Source organism: Tympanuchus pallidicinctus, unplaced genomic scaffold (genome assembly GCF_026119805.1).
Source record: "Tympanuchus pallidicinctus isolate F22 unplaced genomic scaffold, pur_lepc_1.0 scaffold9, whole genome shotgun sequence".
Taxonomy (NCBI): domain Eukaryota; kingdom Metazoa; phylum Chordata; class Aves; order Galliformes; family Phasianidae; genus Tympanuchus; species Tympanuchus pallidicinctus.
In genome coordinates, this window is record NW_026294813.1 from 3,571,118 (window position 1) to 3,584,670 (window position 13,553).

Genomic DNA, 13,553 nt, shown 5'->3' on the forward strand with positions numbered 1-13,553 from the left:
TTTTCTCACAACCTAACACAGTAGGAAGGGCAACTGACAGAGAGTAACCAAACATCAATATGCACAAGATACACAGATACATAGCTACATACCTTGAAAGGAGCTCCGTAGATTGAATCTCCACCTGAGCCGGTACCAGTGGGATCACCTCCCTGCACTATAAAACCCGGCACTACTCTGTGAAATATTGTATTATTGTAATACTCTAAAAAAGAAAAAGAAAATATATTAAACATACTTAAGCTATCTAAAGATCACACTTCCAGAGAGATTATGCAGACATATCAGTTACTGGAGTTCTATAAAACAAAACCTACAACAGCATTCTGCCATTTCCACCAAGCTGCCTGATCATATATTGACTTGCTCAGCGTGACTGTACCTTACCTAATCTACAAAGCATTACTGATGATATTTATGAAAAAAAAAAAAAAAGAGGAGTCTTAAGTTTCTGCCACAGAAGATACTGCATACCACTGACAAAATTGTATTAATGAGTAATTTTATTTTCAGGACTACCAATGATAGTACCAGTATATATCACTTTAAAAGGAGAGTTAAATCTACTATGCCCTGTCCCAGCCAGTACCTCACATACATACTTGTTTATATCCATGCACCAAATGGTTATCACTTCCACTCAGTGGCACAGAACACAGGTGTTGTCCCTTTCCCCTACACTGTACTGTCTTTTGCTCCCCAGGTTATCTTGTTACTGTGCTCTATACACACACACATATACTTCAGATAAGCATTATGACACTGTAAGAAAACATAAGTATGAAAAGTTCAACTCGACATATATTTGCTTTATTTTTTCCTTTTTTCAATCTGCATTATGCTGTAAGACAAAGCAGGACCTGACTTTGTGTTGCAGCATAGCTCTGTACGTTCAAGGATAGTTATATTATACAGTACTCACTAGAGAAATACTAAAGCATACAATACAAAGCATAGGATCCAACAGAGTAGCCATGCAAGTTCAGAAAGGAAATATGGCATAGTTTTTTAAAACCGAGGATAACTTAAGGTAATTCCCTGGGCTGAGAAGCTGACTTAATGCTACAAAAAATATTTTTGAAAATCCACATCTTCACATAATCAGTAAGAGCACAGAGTAGACCTTATATATGTCTGGGATACACAAATTCCACACTGCTATTTTTCCTTATCAGAGAGCTAAAAGAACTCTCACCAAATCTTATTAATGGTATATAAGTAGGAGTAGGAAGCATAAATTGAGAGGGTCTTTTGCACATTTTTTGTATAGTTTTCCCGATATGGAACTTCTCATTTAGGTACATTATTTCAGCAAAAGGTTTTACAAGGTTCTAGTCAATAAAACCCCACAGCAAATGAAACATTAAAAGCACTCATGAAGAAATGAACAGGGAGTAACAACAGTGAAGCAGGAATGAACAGGGAATGTCCAAGCATTGCATCACTGACATTTCCTATGTGCATTAAAGCTGCTATACTTTGTAGAGACTTCCTGAAAATAGGCCTTCCTAAACATCTGACACCAACTACTACATTCAAGAAAACCACCTAAAAATTGTTGTTCTTTTTCCTTCCATTGGGTTCCTTAATGAAACCTTGAAAAATGTTTTTGATCTGGGTAGCAAGTAATAAAAATAATTAGTTAACATATTAAAACTTACTTATGACTTATCTTTTCCAAAACTGTCATCAAAATACCAATAGTACACATTAAATAATTCTAACAAATCCTACCCCATCTTGTCCTTACCTTCCATACAAAGCTGGATGAAATTTCGACATGCTTTTGGTGCTTCTTTAGACCACAATTCTATATCAATATCTCCTGCTGTAGTTCTCAGCAAAACCTACAAAATTTTTATAAACATACCATTAGTTTTATTGCAACTTAGACACTAATAAACAAATATTACTACTGAGTTAAAAGGCACAGTTAACTTCATAACATTAACAACAGTAGTAGATAAGTAGTAAGCAGTTAAGGCTGGTGATGAGTAGCGTCCCCCAGAGGTCCAACTTAATCACCTTTATCGCTGACATACACAGTGAGCTTGAGTACACCCTCAAGTTTGCTGATGACACCAAGATGAGTAGTGTAGTTGATATGAAAGAAGGAAGGGATGTCGTTCAGAAGGACCTGGACAGGCTTGAAAAGTGGGGCCCACATGAGGTTCAACTAGGCCAAGTGCAAGGTGCTTTATGCGAGTTGGGGCATAAACGTACAGACTGGGAGAAAAACTCCTTGAAGGCAGCCCTTCTGCAAAGAATTTAGGGGTTCTGTGCATGAACATCTGGGAATGTTCACATTTCATCTGGGTGTGGATGAAAAGCTGGACATCAGCCAGCAGTGTGCAAACCCTAAGTCCAAGTGTATTCTGGGCTGTGTCAACAGAAGAGCAGCCAGCAGGGAAAGAGGGGATTGTACCCCTCTGTTCTGCCCTCTTGAAGCCCCACCTGGAGTACTGTGTCCAGACCTGGGGCTCCCAACAAGATAAAGATGTGGAGTTGTTGGAGCAGGTCCAGAGGAGGGCCATGAAAATGATCAGAAGGCTGCAGCACCTCTCCTGCGAAGAAAGGTTGAAGTAACAGATCTTGTTCAGGCTGGAAAAGAGAAGGCTCCTGGGAGACCTCACCGTAGCCTTCCAGTACTTGAAGTAAGGATATAAACAAGAAGGAAACCAACTTTTATGTGAGTAGTCAGTGACAGGACAAGGGCAGATCGTTTTAAATTGAAAGAGAGCAGATTTAGGCTGCACGTATGGGGAAAATTCTTTACTCAGAAGGTGGAGAGCCACTGTCCATAGAAGCTGTGGCGCTCCATCCATGGAGGTGTCAAGCTCAGGTTGGATGGGGCATTGAGCAGCTGAGCTGGAGGGAGGATGGAGCAGCCCTTCCCATGGCTGGAGATTGGAACTGGGTGACCTTTGATCCAAACCATTCTGTGATTCTATGATATCCCAATGTAGTTTTGCAGCACTTCAGATATAGTTCTGAAGTAACTCAGATGAAAAGACTACTGATAACACAGTAACTACCAGAGAGTAGAATATTAAACACTCTTTAATATTTCCACAATGAGACAACGCAGAAAAAGAATATGCCTTAAATCTCCAGTGGCACGCTCTATTTATTACAGGTAACACCAATAAAGACAATGCCGATTCATAACAAAGCGGTAAATATAACAAGCGGCCGAAAGCGACAAAATCAGCCGCCTGCCCCTCGCCCGCGCTGCCAGCAGCTCCCGCCCTCCCCTCCCTTGCAGCTCCTCCGAGGGCAGCGCGCGCACTGCCGCGCGGCAAGGCGAGCATGGCGCCGGCTGCCCGCAGGGAGCCTCACCTTGCCGTTGGTGGGGGGCTCCTGGATGTAGATGTTGCTCATGCTGGGGAAGGGGTGTTGTGGCAGACCCACGCAGTCCCAGTCCGAAGCGCATCAACCCTTCTCCCCTACCCGCGCTACTGCCCGCAGTCCGCCGCCATCTTGGGCGCCTCTACACAGCACAGTGGAGCGGGGGAAGGGTGTGACTGCCCAGAACAGGGGAAAGGAGAAAGGAGCGCTCCGCCGATCAGGGGCTGCACGGCGATCACGGAGTTAATTATTTCTGGAAGGATCTGAAGGCTTTTCCGGACCTCCTGTCCCTCCTCGTCTCCCCGGCCCGGTACTGAGGTCCCCCGTCCTCCCCGGGAGTGGCGCGGCCCGAGAGCTCCGGGCTAAGCCTTCCGGCGGGAAGAGGCGCCGCGGCGTTTCCGGGCCGGGCTGCGTGGAGGACGCTGCTCGCAATGGCTCTGCCGGGTGAGGAAGAGTCCCGAGGCTGCGGGGCGGCGTGCTGAGATGGGAGCGATGGGGTCAGCGGCACCGTTCGTGGGGAGGCTAGGTGCGAGGAGCGGCTGGCGGTGCGTTTGCCAGCCTGCGGAGCTGAAGTGCCGCCGCCATGGCCGAGCCAGCAGCTGAGCGGGGCTGTGGGCTCCAGCAGCCCTCCTGCGCTCAGTACGCGGCCCTCGCCTGCAGTCTTGTGGGTGCGCGAGGGTACGACTGGCTCCTGCCGTCTGCAGGTGGTCACTGCCTTCCTTAGAGGTCCCGAGAATGGCATCGTCCCGCATGGTTTTTCCTCCTCGTGCCCCAGATTAACCCTGTCTGCATCTAGGTTGTTTAAGTAAAGGCTTTAAGAGCGGAGGTGCAGTCAGCATGGGCAGCAATGGTCGTGTTACCCACGAGGTATTCAGCCTGTGTGATCCTGTGGTGTGAGGAGTCTTCGGCTGGAGAAAATTGAGGAAGACTGAATCTTGCTATGAGTTCAACAACAACAACAAAAACCTAACAAAAACAATTCTTTAATAAAGCTGCTCTTGTTCTCATCTTAGGGGATAGTTTCTGAAGGAAGAGGTCTTATATTTGTGTTCAAAGATTTGCAAAACCTCTTTTGCAATATTGTTGTCTGCTAAATGAGTGAGGCCCTTAGTTTTTTTTGGAGAACTGGCAGTTGGAAAAGGGGGGAAGTGGGTGGAGAGAAGGAAGCCTTTACTTGTTTGCTTTTAATTGCCTGAAACTTAATCTATTCTAAAACCCTGTTTCTAACATCATTATTTAAATCCCAAACAATAATGATTTATTATCATCTCAAGAATTTGGTGGGTGCGGGGATGATAATCAAGATCGAGTAAACCTTCATTAGGTCATTAGAGAGCCATTAACTTCTTCAGACACTATCATCAAGCCCTAGCAAGATTCCATTCTCAGTTGGGATTCCTGATTTTGCTGCTATGTAAAATTTCTTTTATACACTTTTTTTCCATATTTTTCAGTCACACGCTTTTTGTGTCTTAATTGGTGCTCATTTCTCTGCTGTTTCTCTTAAAAACGTGTGTTTTCTTTACAGAAATCTACATCTTGCAAGTTGCACCTGAATAGGTAGTCCATAGGTAGTCCAATGCCTTTCTTATCAAGTACTGGGTGATTATTGGAAAGCCTTGCACAAAGCGTTTGCACGTATAGTAGACTGTAGTGTGTGCTCGCTTCCTTTCCATTGAGCACTGAGTCCTTCTGTACTGCTTTGATTACATTGATAGAGATGGAGTTTATTGAGTATGTCAGAATGATGAAAGATGAAATCTTACTTACGAGTCCAGATGTGAACTGAATCAGCAGATGCTGTTGAGTATTTCTGTGATACGGCATTGCAAGATAGAGATACATTTTTTTACTCTTTCCTTTACACTTTGTTTTATTTTTATGTTGCCTGTCCCCTTATTTCTCCTGGTTTTCTCATGGTTTAAAGATAGATACTTATGAAATAGACACATAATGACTGCAGAGTTTATAAACCACTGAGAAGATACGTAACACTGAGGTTTGGGATCTGCAGAAAACCATGGGATTTCAAGGCTCCTCTGTTTCTGTTAGTAGGATTTACTGAAGATGATACTTCTCTCAGTAAATCAAAGTTTGAACTCTTGAAGCTGATATACCCCATTTCCGGTTCTGTAATTTCATAGTTTTTTTCTTATGTTAGGTTAATTATTTAAATAAAGGAACTAGTTGTACAGAAAACTGTGTATACAACTGTTTAATTTTCCATATTTTTCATACTGGATAGAAAGACACTCTTTGATTTTGGAAATGCTGTTTTGCTTAGAATTATGAATTGACTCAGCTGACTTAAAAATTGCACTGATCCTTTGGTGGGTAACAGGATCCACATTTTGTCTTCTGAGTTAGATCTTGATGATCTACTTAACTGGGGGCACAAGTAGGCATAGAAAGCGACTGCCAAAATTCAGAAGAGTGATCATTCTGGTCTGTCTACTGGTGTTACCAAGCCAGATTTAAAAGTAACAAGTAATTGATGAAATGTTCTGTTTCAGGTGCAAATAAGGATAACATCAGAGCAGGATGCAAGAAATGTGGCTACCGTAAGTCTATATAGTAAACAATGTGGTAGTGCAGTATTAGTTTTGGGTTTTGGTTTTTTGGGTTTTTTTGGTGTTTTTTTTTTCCGATTTATAATGATGGGACTACTTTTGGGGGAGAAAAAGGGGAAAAAAAAAAAAGATCTCCACCCTTGTGGCTGTTCTAGTCCCTCACTGCTCTCATTGTATATATACAATATATACATATTGTATATTATATATACATATATCCTTGGGTATTTTTGAAGACCTGAGTTTCTTAGCCATAAAAATCACCTGTATGCTGATGTATTCACATGTACTAAATTTGCTGTGCAATTGCTTGAGAAACCTTGAATTCCAAGCACTGTCTTTAACATCTATTGTACTTGTGAGGTAAGCATTTGTGTTCTTTTTGAATCTCATTGCAAGCTTAAGCAGGGCTTTCTGCTCAAGATATGTCCAGTGTGTTTTGAAAAAAAATAAAATAAAATCTGCATGATCTTCTACACAAAGAAAGTATCCTTTGTAAGATGTGCTTTGAGTTATGAAAGCCTGCCCTCCTCCTGAAGGCCCTATCAGGGGTTGATGCTGTGCAAGACCAGCCCTTTTCATCACAAGCTGCCTGATGCTGCTGTTACTTGCAAGAGCTAAATGCTGATTTACGGAACAGGTTTTTCATTATGTTGTGTTAGGGAAAGTACATCTGTGACTATTTTCCTGATGAATATAGATGTGTTCTAGTGAAAATATTAGTTTATTAATCACTCAGTCACATTTTTAGAACAGTGGAGAAGTGGACACTGCTCCATAGTGAACTGCAGTGAACTTTTAACACAGTGATTTAAGCTATATTTGTGTGTTTTATGTAGGATGAAGGAAAAAAGCTTTGTTCTTTCACTGAAGACTTTGCTTCCAACAAATTTTATCAATGAATTCCCTTATGTATCCAGTCTTTCAGAGAAATAGGGATATCAATATAGATTCAGTGGTTTATTTGTAGATGCAATGTCAGAGGTTTTCTGGAAGAGAAGGAGACTTATGGTTAAATTGCACAGCCTACATTTTTTTTTTCTGTATTCAAGGTCTTTAATAGAGAGAAGCTGAGTTTGTTGCTACTTGAATTCTTTCACAGACCATATCTTCAATTTGTTTTATTTTTATTGTTATTCCAATAGAAATATTCAACTTCAAGGCGTCTAACTCATGGTAGTGATTATAACAATCTAACTTAGAGAAGTAAAAATACTAGTCCTGTGTTAGTGAGGATTAGTATTATGTACTGATTATTAAAAATGATTTATATTTCATAAGGAAATAATGTTCTTCTATTTCACTGAAGAGAGATGGAAAAAGCAGTGTACAGAAGAACTTGCTATAGTTTTCCAAATATTTCTCTTCATGCTTTTAAATTGTTATTTTAAGTAGTTTCTTCTGAAAGGATATGAGACTATTAAAGAAATATTAAGTATTTCTTTAACAAGAAATATGAAGAAGAAGAATATAAAATATTAAAGAAATAGAAAATCTTTAACAAAAATATGCACCATTAGAATACCATTGCACAGCCTCTCAAGGAGAAATTTGCAGTTTGTTCTCCTTCTTCATTCATTGATTGTAGTCTATCCTAGCTTTCTTTCTCTTATTAAAATGGAATAATACTCTTAGCTTTTGATAATATTTGCTAGTTTTTAATGTGCTTCTAAATTTTTGTTTTCTGTAGCTGGTCATTTGACATTTGAATGCCGAAACTTTCTTCGAGTGGATCCTCAAAGAGATATTGTTTTAGATGTTAGCAGCACAAGCAGTGAAGATAGCGAGGAAGAGGAGTTACAGAGACTGCAAGCCCTGCGTGAAAAGAAAAGTAAGTTAGATCTTCTAAAAAAAAAATTCAGTTAGCTATTTATTTTAGTAGTAAGTTGGACAATGGTCTTCTGATGTGCTGGACCTGTCATTTCATTCTTTCCTACCGTAAACAGTACATCTTTTACGTCAAATGTTCAGACTTAAGATATTTGATACGTTCATGCATTTTTTTATTGATTCCTTTCATTGGAAATTAACAGTTTATGCATTTAGAACATCTCAAAAAGGTCTTATTGCAAAAGACTATAAAACTATTAATAAGCAGCTACTTTGAAGAAAATGAAATTGATATTCTGAGTTGATTCTGTGATTATGTGTATTTTAAATATCTTAAAGTCAACAGCAACTCTTAAAACCAATGACAAATATGGCAGTTGAGTTCTTTTCAAATTTCTATACAGTAGCTGACCAATTGAATTTCAACACTAATACTTGGAGAAACACTTACAATTCTCAAATTTCACAGAGGTGCCATCAGAAGGAAAGTAGATGTGTTAGTTACTTAACAGTTATGTGGATTCATTTCAATTTGGACTCTGAAAAGGCTGTTCCCCTAAAAAAAATGGGAAGGTTGTTCTACTGTGTCAAATTGTCAAAATTCTCTCAAGGGTATATGACCAGTTTTGTGGTTCAACCTGACAGACAGCTAAGCACCACCAGTGAGCTGTTTGCTCAATCCCCTCAAATCTCCCTTCCAATGGAAAAGAGAGAATTGAGGGCAAAGAGAGGATGGAAGTAGAGCACTAGGTTCATATAAAAACTATTTACTGAGACAGAAAAGGAAGAGAAGTATTACTAATGATTATCTATCTATCTATTACATATTTTCAAAAGAAGTGATGCACAACACAATTGTTCACCACCCACTGGCTGGTGGTCAGCATTTCCCCAAGAGGCAGCTGTGCTCCCCCCCCCCCCTGCATAGGCAGCTTTCCCCAGTTTTATAGATCCACATGCCAAATGGTATGGAATATGCCTTGTTGGACATTGGGCCAGTTTAGGTCAACTATCCTGATTTTGCCCCATCTCAGCTATCTGTTTTAAGGATAAGTACTAGAACCAGCATTTTCCTGTATGTAGCCTATGCTTTAAATGATACTATAAAATACATCTATCTGATTTGCATTTCAGAAAATTCAGAAATAGTTGATGAGGTTATTTAGAAAGGACCGTGGTCATACATTTCATCCAGTAAGATACAAAAATTGCTTGTAAGTGAAATTTGAGAATACCTCATATCACTGAACAGAGGTAAGGCAGGCAAGCAATGAACATGACTGTTCTACAGAAGCTGCAGTAAATTACAGTTATTTGAGCATTCCCGTAGCAGTTACTATTACCATTACTGCACACTGTTAATGAGAATTGGTCACAAAACTAGGATTTAAGTTTTGTTCATTCTCTTTATATTTAATATTAAGGATCTTGTCTAACAGCTGTACCATGTTTTGTTACGTTGAACAAGTCATAGATTAGTATGGACAAAGTCTGTGGATTTTAGATTTTAATGTACACCCACCTTCCTTCTGAAGGCCTGCAGATATCCTGAGTTAAGAGTTCTCACAGATAAAATGGTGACCTTTCTTACGCATCTTTGTTTTCATTGTAGTAACACTACAAACAGTTGTAGGTTTAAGTCTTCAGCATAGTGGACTAAAAATGCATGACAGTTCTTTTTGTCACTGTTTATTGTTTTCTGCATTGCCTGAAATAAGTACCTGTTACCTGATTCTTCATTTGGTAGGACCAGCGTCTTAATTTCTCTTTCCAGCTATCTCTTAATTCAATATTTCTGTCCTACATTTAGTTTTTTACGCAACCACATAGGGAAAACAGGGAAAGGTCAAGTTAAGAATGACTTGTCTACCAATTTTTGTAGATGCTACCTTCACAGTTAATTCAAATTTATCTTAGCTGAAGTGGAGGAATAAGGCTATTTGAAACTAGTGCAAGAAAATTATTCTTTTTTTTTTTTTAATCTTTTGGTTACGTGCCCTGGTTTCAGACTTGTGCGAGTCTTTTAAAATGTAGAAGCAAAGCTATACTACATTTTACAGGATTTCCTCATTCCTGATCTTCAGATAAATTACAGAAGTTGTATATTGAGTTCTGCTATTCTGCAAAATATTTCTGAAATTAACACATAGTAGTCTGGGGTTTGGAGAAGGGAAAAATAATTTTACAGTTACTTTACAATGCTATTGAAGCTGTTCTTTTAATGCTCTTCTTAGTTCAGATGTTGTTGGAAGTGTGTTGTAAATTATATATTTTTTTTGCCCATAGATTTAAATGAGGAGGAAGAAAAAAAGAAACAAAAAAGAAAAAGTAAAGAAAAAACAAAACTAAAGAGACCAAGGAAAAGGTAACTCTTTCACAGACTTATTTTAATTGCAAAACAAATTCAGAAGTACTCTGGTTTTTGGGTTGATTTCAGAAAATATAGTTTCTTTGAATCCAATTGGTTTTGTGTATACTATTTTGATTGGAAAAAGCTTACTATCTTCCAGTGAAGTTTTGTATGTCCATTAAGTAATGATGAAGCCACAGGCTTTGAAGTTAGGATCATGGAGATCTTGAAAGCCAGCATGACAGACGTTTTGCAGGTCTGAGAAGGCAGTGTTCCCTCTGACTACCCAACAGCAGGCAAGGTGTGGTAGGAAAAGGGGAATAAGATGTTAAGAGGATTTTGGGGTTGGTCCTCAGCTGGGCTCATATGGAGAAAACACTGTGGAGTTCAGAAGACCCTAGGCTTCCCTGAATGGTCATGTGCGTGCATGTATACAATACCCTTTCTGAGTAGCATTACTATCAAAGGGAAAACTTCTGCACTTTTATTTAGCATGTGTTGACTTTTAATGTTTCTGTTGCTGTAGAAGCCTAAAAAAGACTTGCTCTGGTTCCAAAGAAAAGGTCGTGATGTCCAAATTTATTGTGAATCCAAGTTTTGACCTGCTGACTGAGTTTTAGAAAAGTTTACTTCATCATTACAATTGTTGATGAGATGTCCTTTCAGGAACTGCACTGAGAGCTGGGGGATATGTAAGGGCCAGAATAAGATGTTCTTCAGAAATAAAGTATAGGAAAAGGACTGAGCACTGATTGTATTGGTATTTTTCCTTCTTCCTTACTTACACAACATAGTTGTTAACCTACACCTTAAAAAGAGTACAGAAGAGTTAGTCTGCTAATAGTAGTCTTTACCTGCAATCTATTGTGAAAACGGTAGGACAGAACAGCCCTCTTGAGGACAATCATGAGGATTATTATTCTCAGCTTAAATATTCTATGCATGTAGTAATTTCCTTCATCACTGCTGATCAGAGACAAATAATAACAGCTTCAGAGGCATCCAAATTTGCCCCACTAGTTTCTCATAAATTTTTGCATGTGTGAAGTACATGTTCAGACAAATCCTCATTTGATACTTTAAAAGCTAAATAGCTTAGTAACTGAAAGCTATTTTACTGTCAGACTTTAGCTCAGTTTTTGTGAGGTCTGCATGCTTAGACTTTTTTCTTGCTAAAGGTTGAAAAACACAAAGCATACCTGTTCCGTTGTTAATTAATCTCCATTATAAACATACTGCTTTTCTAGCATGGTAGGCAAATAGAAAAATTGTTACTTAATTGAACTTGAGATTGAGATTGTATGAGCTTTCCAAAGGATGCTGCTGTATAAGTTCTTCAACAATTTGATTTCAACATTATATAAATGCTAAAATAATAAAATTATTCTTTTATTGTCCATGAATATGTATTTTTACTAGATCTTCCTCATCAAGTGCTGCTGAAGAGGCTGGACCAAAGTCGAAAAAACAAAAATCACATAAAAAGGAAAGGAAAAAGGAAAAGAAGAATAAATCTAAGAAAGGCAAACATCATAAAAAGGAAAAGAAGAAGAGACGAAAGGAAAAGAGTTCATCTTCGGATAGTTCAGACAGTTCTAGTAGTGACTAAGTTGCTGGCCTATTTTTGCTGTCATTTCTGAAGAGAATAGGATGGTTTTCCTTTCAGATCTTGCCTATTTGTGCTTTGCAGTCATGTTTATATTGATATATATATATTTCAGGAAATCTACTTGCAAATATCAGTGCTTCAAATTATTAAATGGACCATTTGGAAACTCTAGTGGAAGGTCTGTGTGTCAAAATATTCGGACTTCATATGCTTAACGTTGGAATGGTTAAATCAAATTTGGAAATTTAAATGAGCTTGCTTCTGTTAATTTATTCCATAAATGTATGTTTCCATCTTGTGGGAGGTAATCAATCTATCATGTTGAAATAGGTAATAAAAATTACCCTTTGCTGCCAAGTAAAGTGTCAACAATTTACGAAGGGAAAAGGGGCAAAAAAGATTGGAAGATGGGCTTAAAAACAAAACAGTTGCAATGATTTGAGGAAGAAAGTTAATTTACTATATTATGTATTGGAATGCAAGATAATATAATTGGAATTAAGGCTAATGAGTAAAATGAGAGAGAGTGTGTCCAAAAACTGAAGTTCTGAATGGCCTGAAGGCATGCTGAAAGCAGGACGGCTAGGGAGCGCACTACTGCATTGACAAGCATTAAAGGAAAGGGCGTGTCTTGTGACTTGCAAACACTTTTATCTTTTCCTCTGAGTGGAAAATGAAAACAGAACAGTAAAAGTCTTCTGGAAAAGTAATTGTTCTCCTCTGAGAACCAGGTACCCAGAAATATCCTCAATCCACAGAACTGGAGCGTTAACTCTTTAACTCCCAGTGCTCTACGTGATGTTACTATGTGGAATACCAATAACAAAAGTCATAAAATCATGACGGAGTTATTTCAGGCATGTCAGAGTTTCATGATTGGATACCCTGGTATTCAGTTCATATCTTAGAATTGTAGAATGGTTTGGGTTGGATAGGGCTTTTAAGATCCTCTAGTTCCAACCCCTCTGCTATAGGCAGTCACCTCCTTCTAGGCCAGGTTGCTCACAGTCTCATCCAGCCTGGCCTTGAATGTTTCCAGGCAGGGAGCATCCACAGCCTCTCTGGGCAACATGTTCTAGGGTCTCACCACCCTCACAATAAAGAATTTCTTCCTGATATCTAGTCTAAATCTACCATCTTCTAGTTTAAAACCACTTCCCTTCATCCTGTCACTGCATGCCCTTATAAAACATATTCATGAAATACTTTATGAATTTAAAATTGGTTATTCTTATTGCTCTGTCACTTCCTGTAGAAGTCTCTTACAAAGGTTTTCATGCAGGGATTAGACCAAAGGACTTTCATATCCCCTTCCACCCATTCTCTCGGTCTGTTTCCAGCAGATGTCATTAATGCATGGCCAGAGAAAGAATGAAGGCGTGGTACAGGCATGTCTCTGAGCTCATCACCCTAGTTGGTGGCCCTCCTCTGGACCATCTACAACAGCTCCATGTCTTTGTACTGGGGGCCCTGAAACTAGATGCAGTACTCTAAGCAGGATCTCATGAGAGCAGAGTAGACAGGCAGAATCACCTCCATCAATCTTCTCATCACACTTCTCTTGATGCATCCAGGATACTATTGGCTGTCATTGCTGGCCTATGTTGAACCTTTCATCGACTTTCATCAGTTGAATCTACAGCTGAGTTAATGATAAACTGATACCTTTGAGTTCAGCAGACTGTGATGCTATCTCAGATATGCCTCATCTTCAAAGTACCTAAATTTGCACCTGAGGGGCAATGTAAGATTTCTTCAATGTAAGAGTTCACAGTTCCATGTGACATTAACTGTATTTTAGAACATCGTGTCACTACAAAAATTGCTGCTGTAATGGTTACTGTGA

General features: G+C 39.1%; 2 protein-coding genes across 2 annotated transcripts in view; one reads left to right on the forward strand and one right to left on the reverse strand.

Annotated features, from left to right (window-relative positions):
- Positions 1-3,485, reverse strand: part of CWC27 (CWC27 spliceosome associated cyclophilin) — a 117,081-nt gene extending 113,596 nt beyond the window's left edge. The window contains exons 1-3 of the mRNA XM_052670451.1: positions 3,340-3,485; positions 1,751-1,847; positions 93-205 (exon numbers count right to left, since the gene is read on the reverse strand). Of these exons, the coding sequence (XP_052526411.1) occupies positions 93-205; positions 1,751-1,847; positions 3,340-3,381 (252 nt within the window). The 5' untranslated portion in view covers positions 3,382-3,485. The remainder of the gene's footprint in view (positions 1-92; positions 206-1,750; positions 1,848-3,339) is intronic.
- A 221-nt stretch (positions 3,486-3,706) lies between these two features.
- On the forward strand, positions 3,707-12,019 carry SREK1IP1 (SREK1 interacting protein 1). Its single transcript, XM_052670483.1, has 5 exons — positions 3,707-3,792; positions 5,862-5,909; positions 7,609-7,749; positions 10,035-10,113; positions 11,518-12,019. Exons 1-5 carry the CDS (start codon positions 3,780-3,782, stop codon positions 11,705-11,707), a joined length of 471 nt encoding a protein of 156 aa, XP_052526443.1. The 5' UTR covers positions 3,707-3,779; the 3' UTR covers positions 11,708-12,019.
- The last annotated feature ends 1,534 nt before the right edge of the window (positions 12,020-13,553 follow it).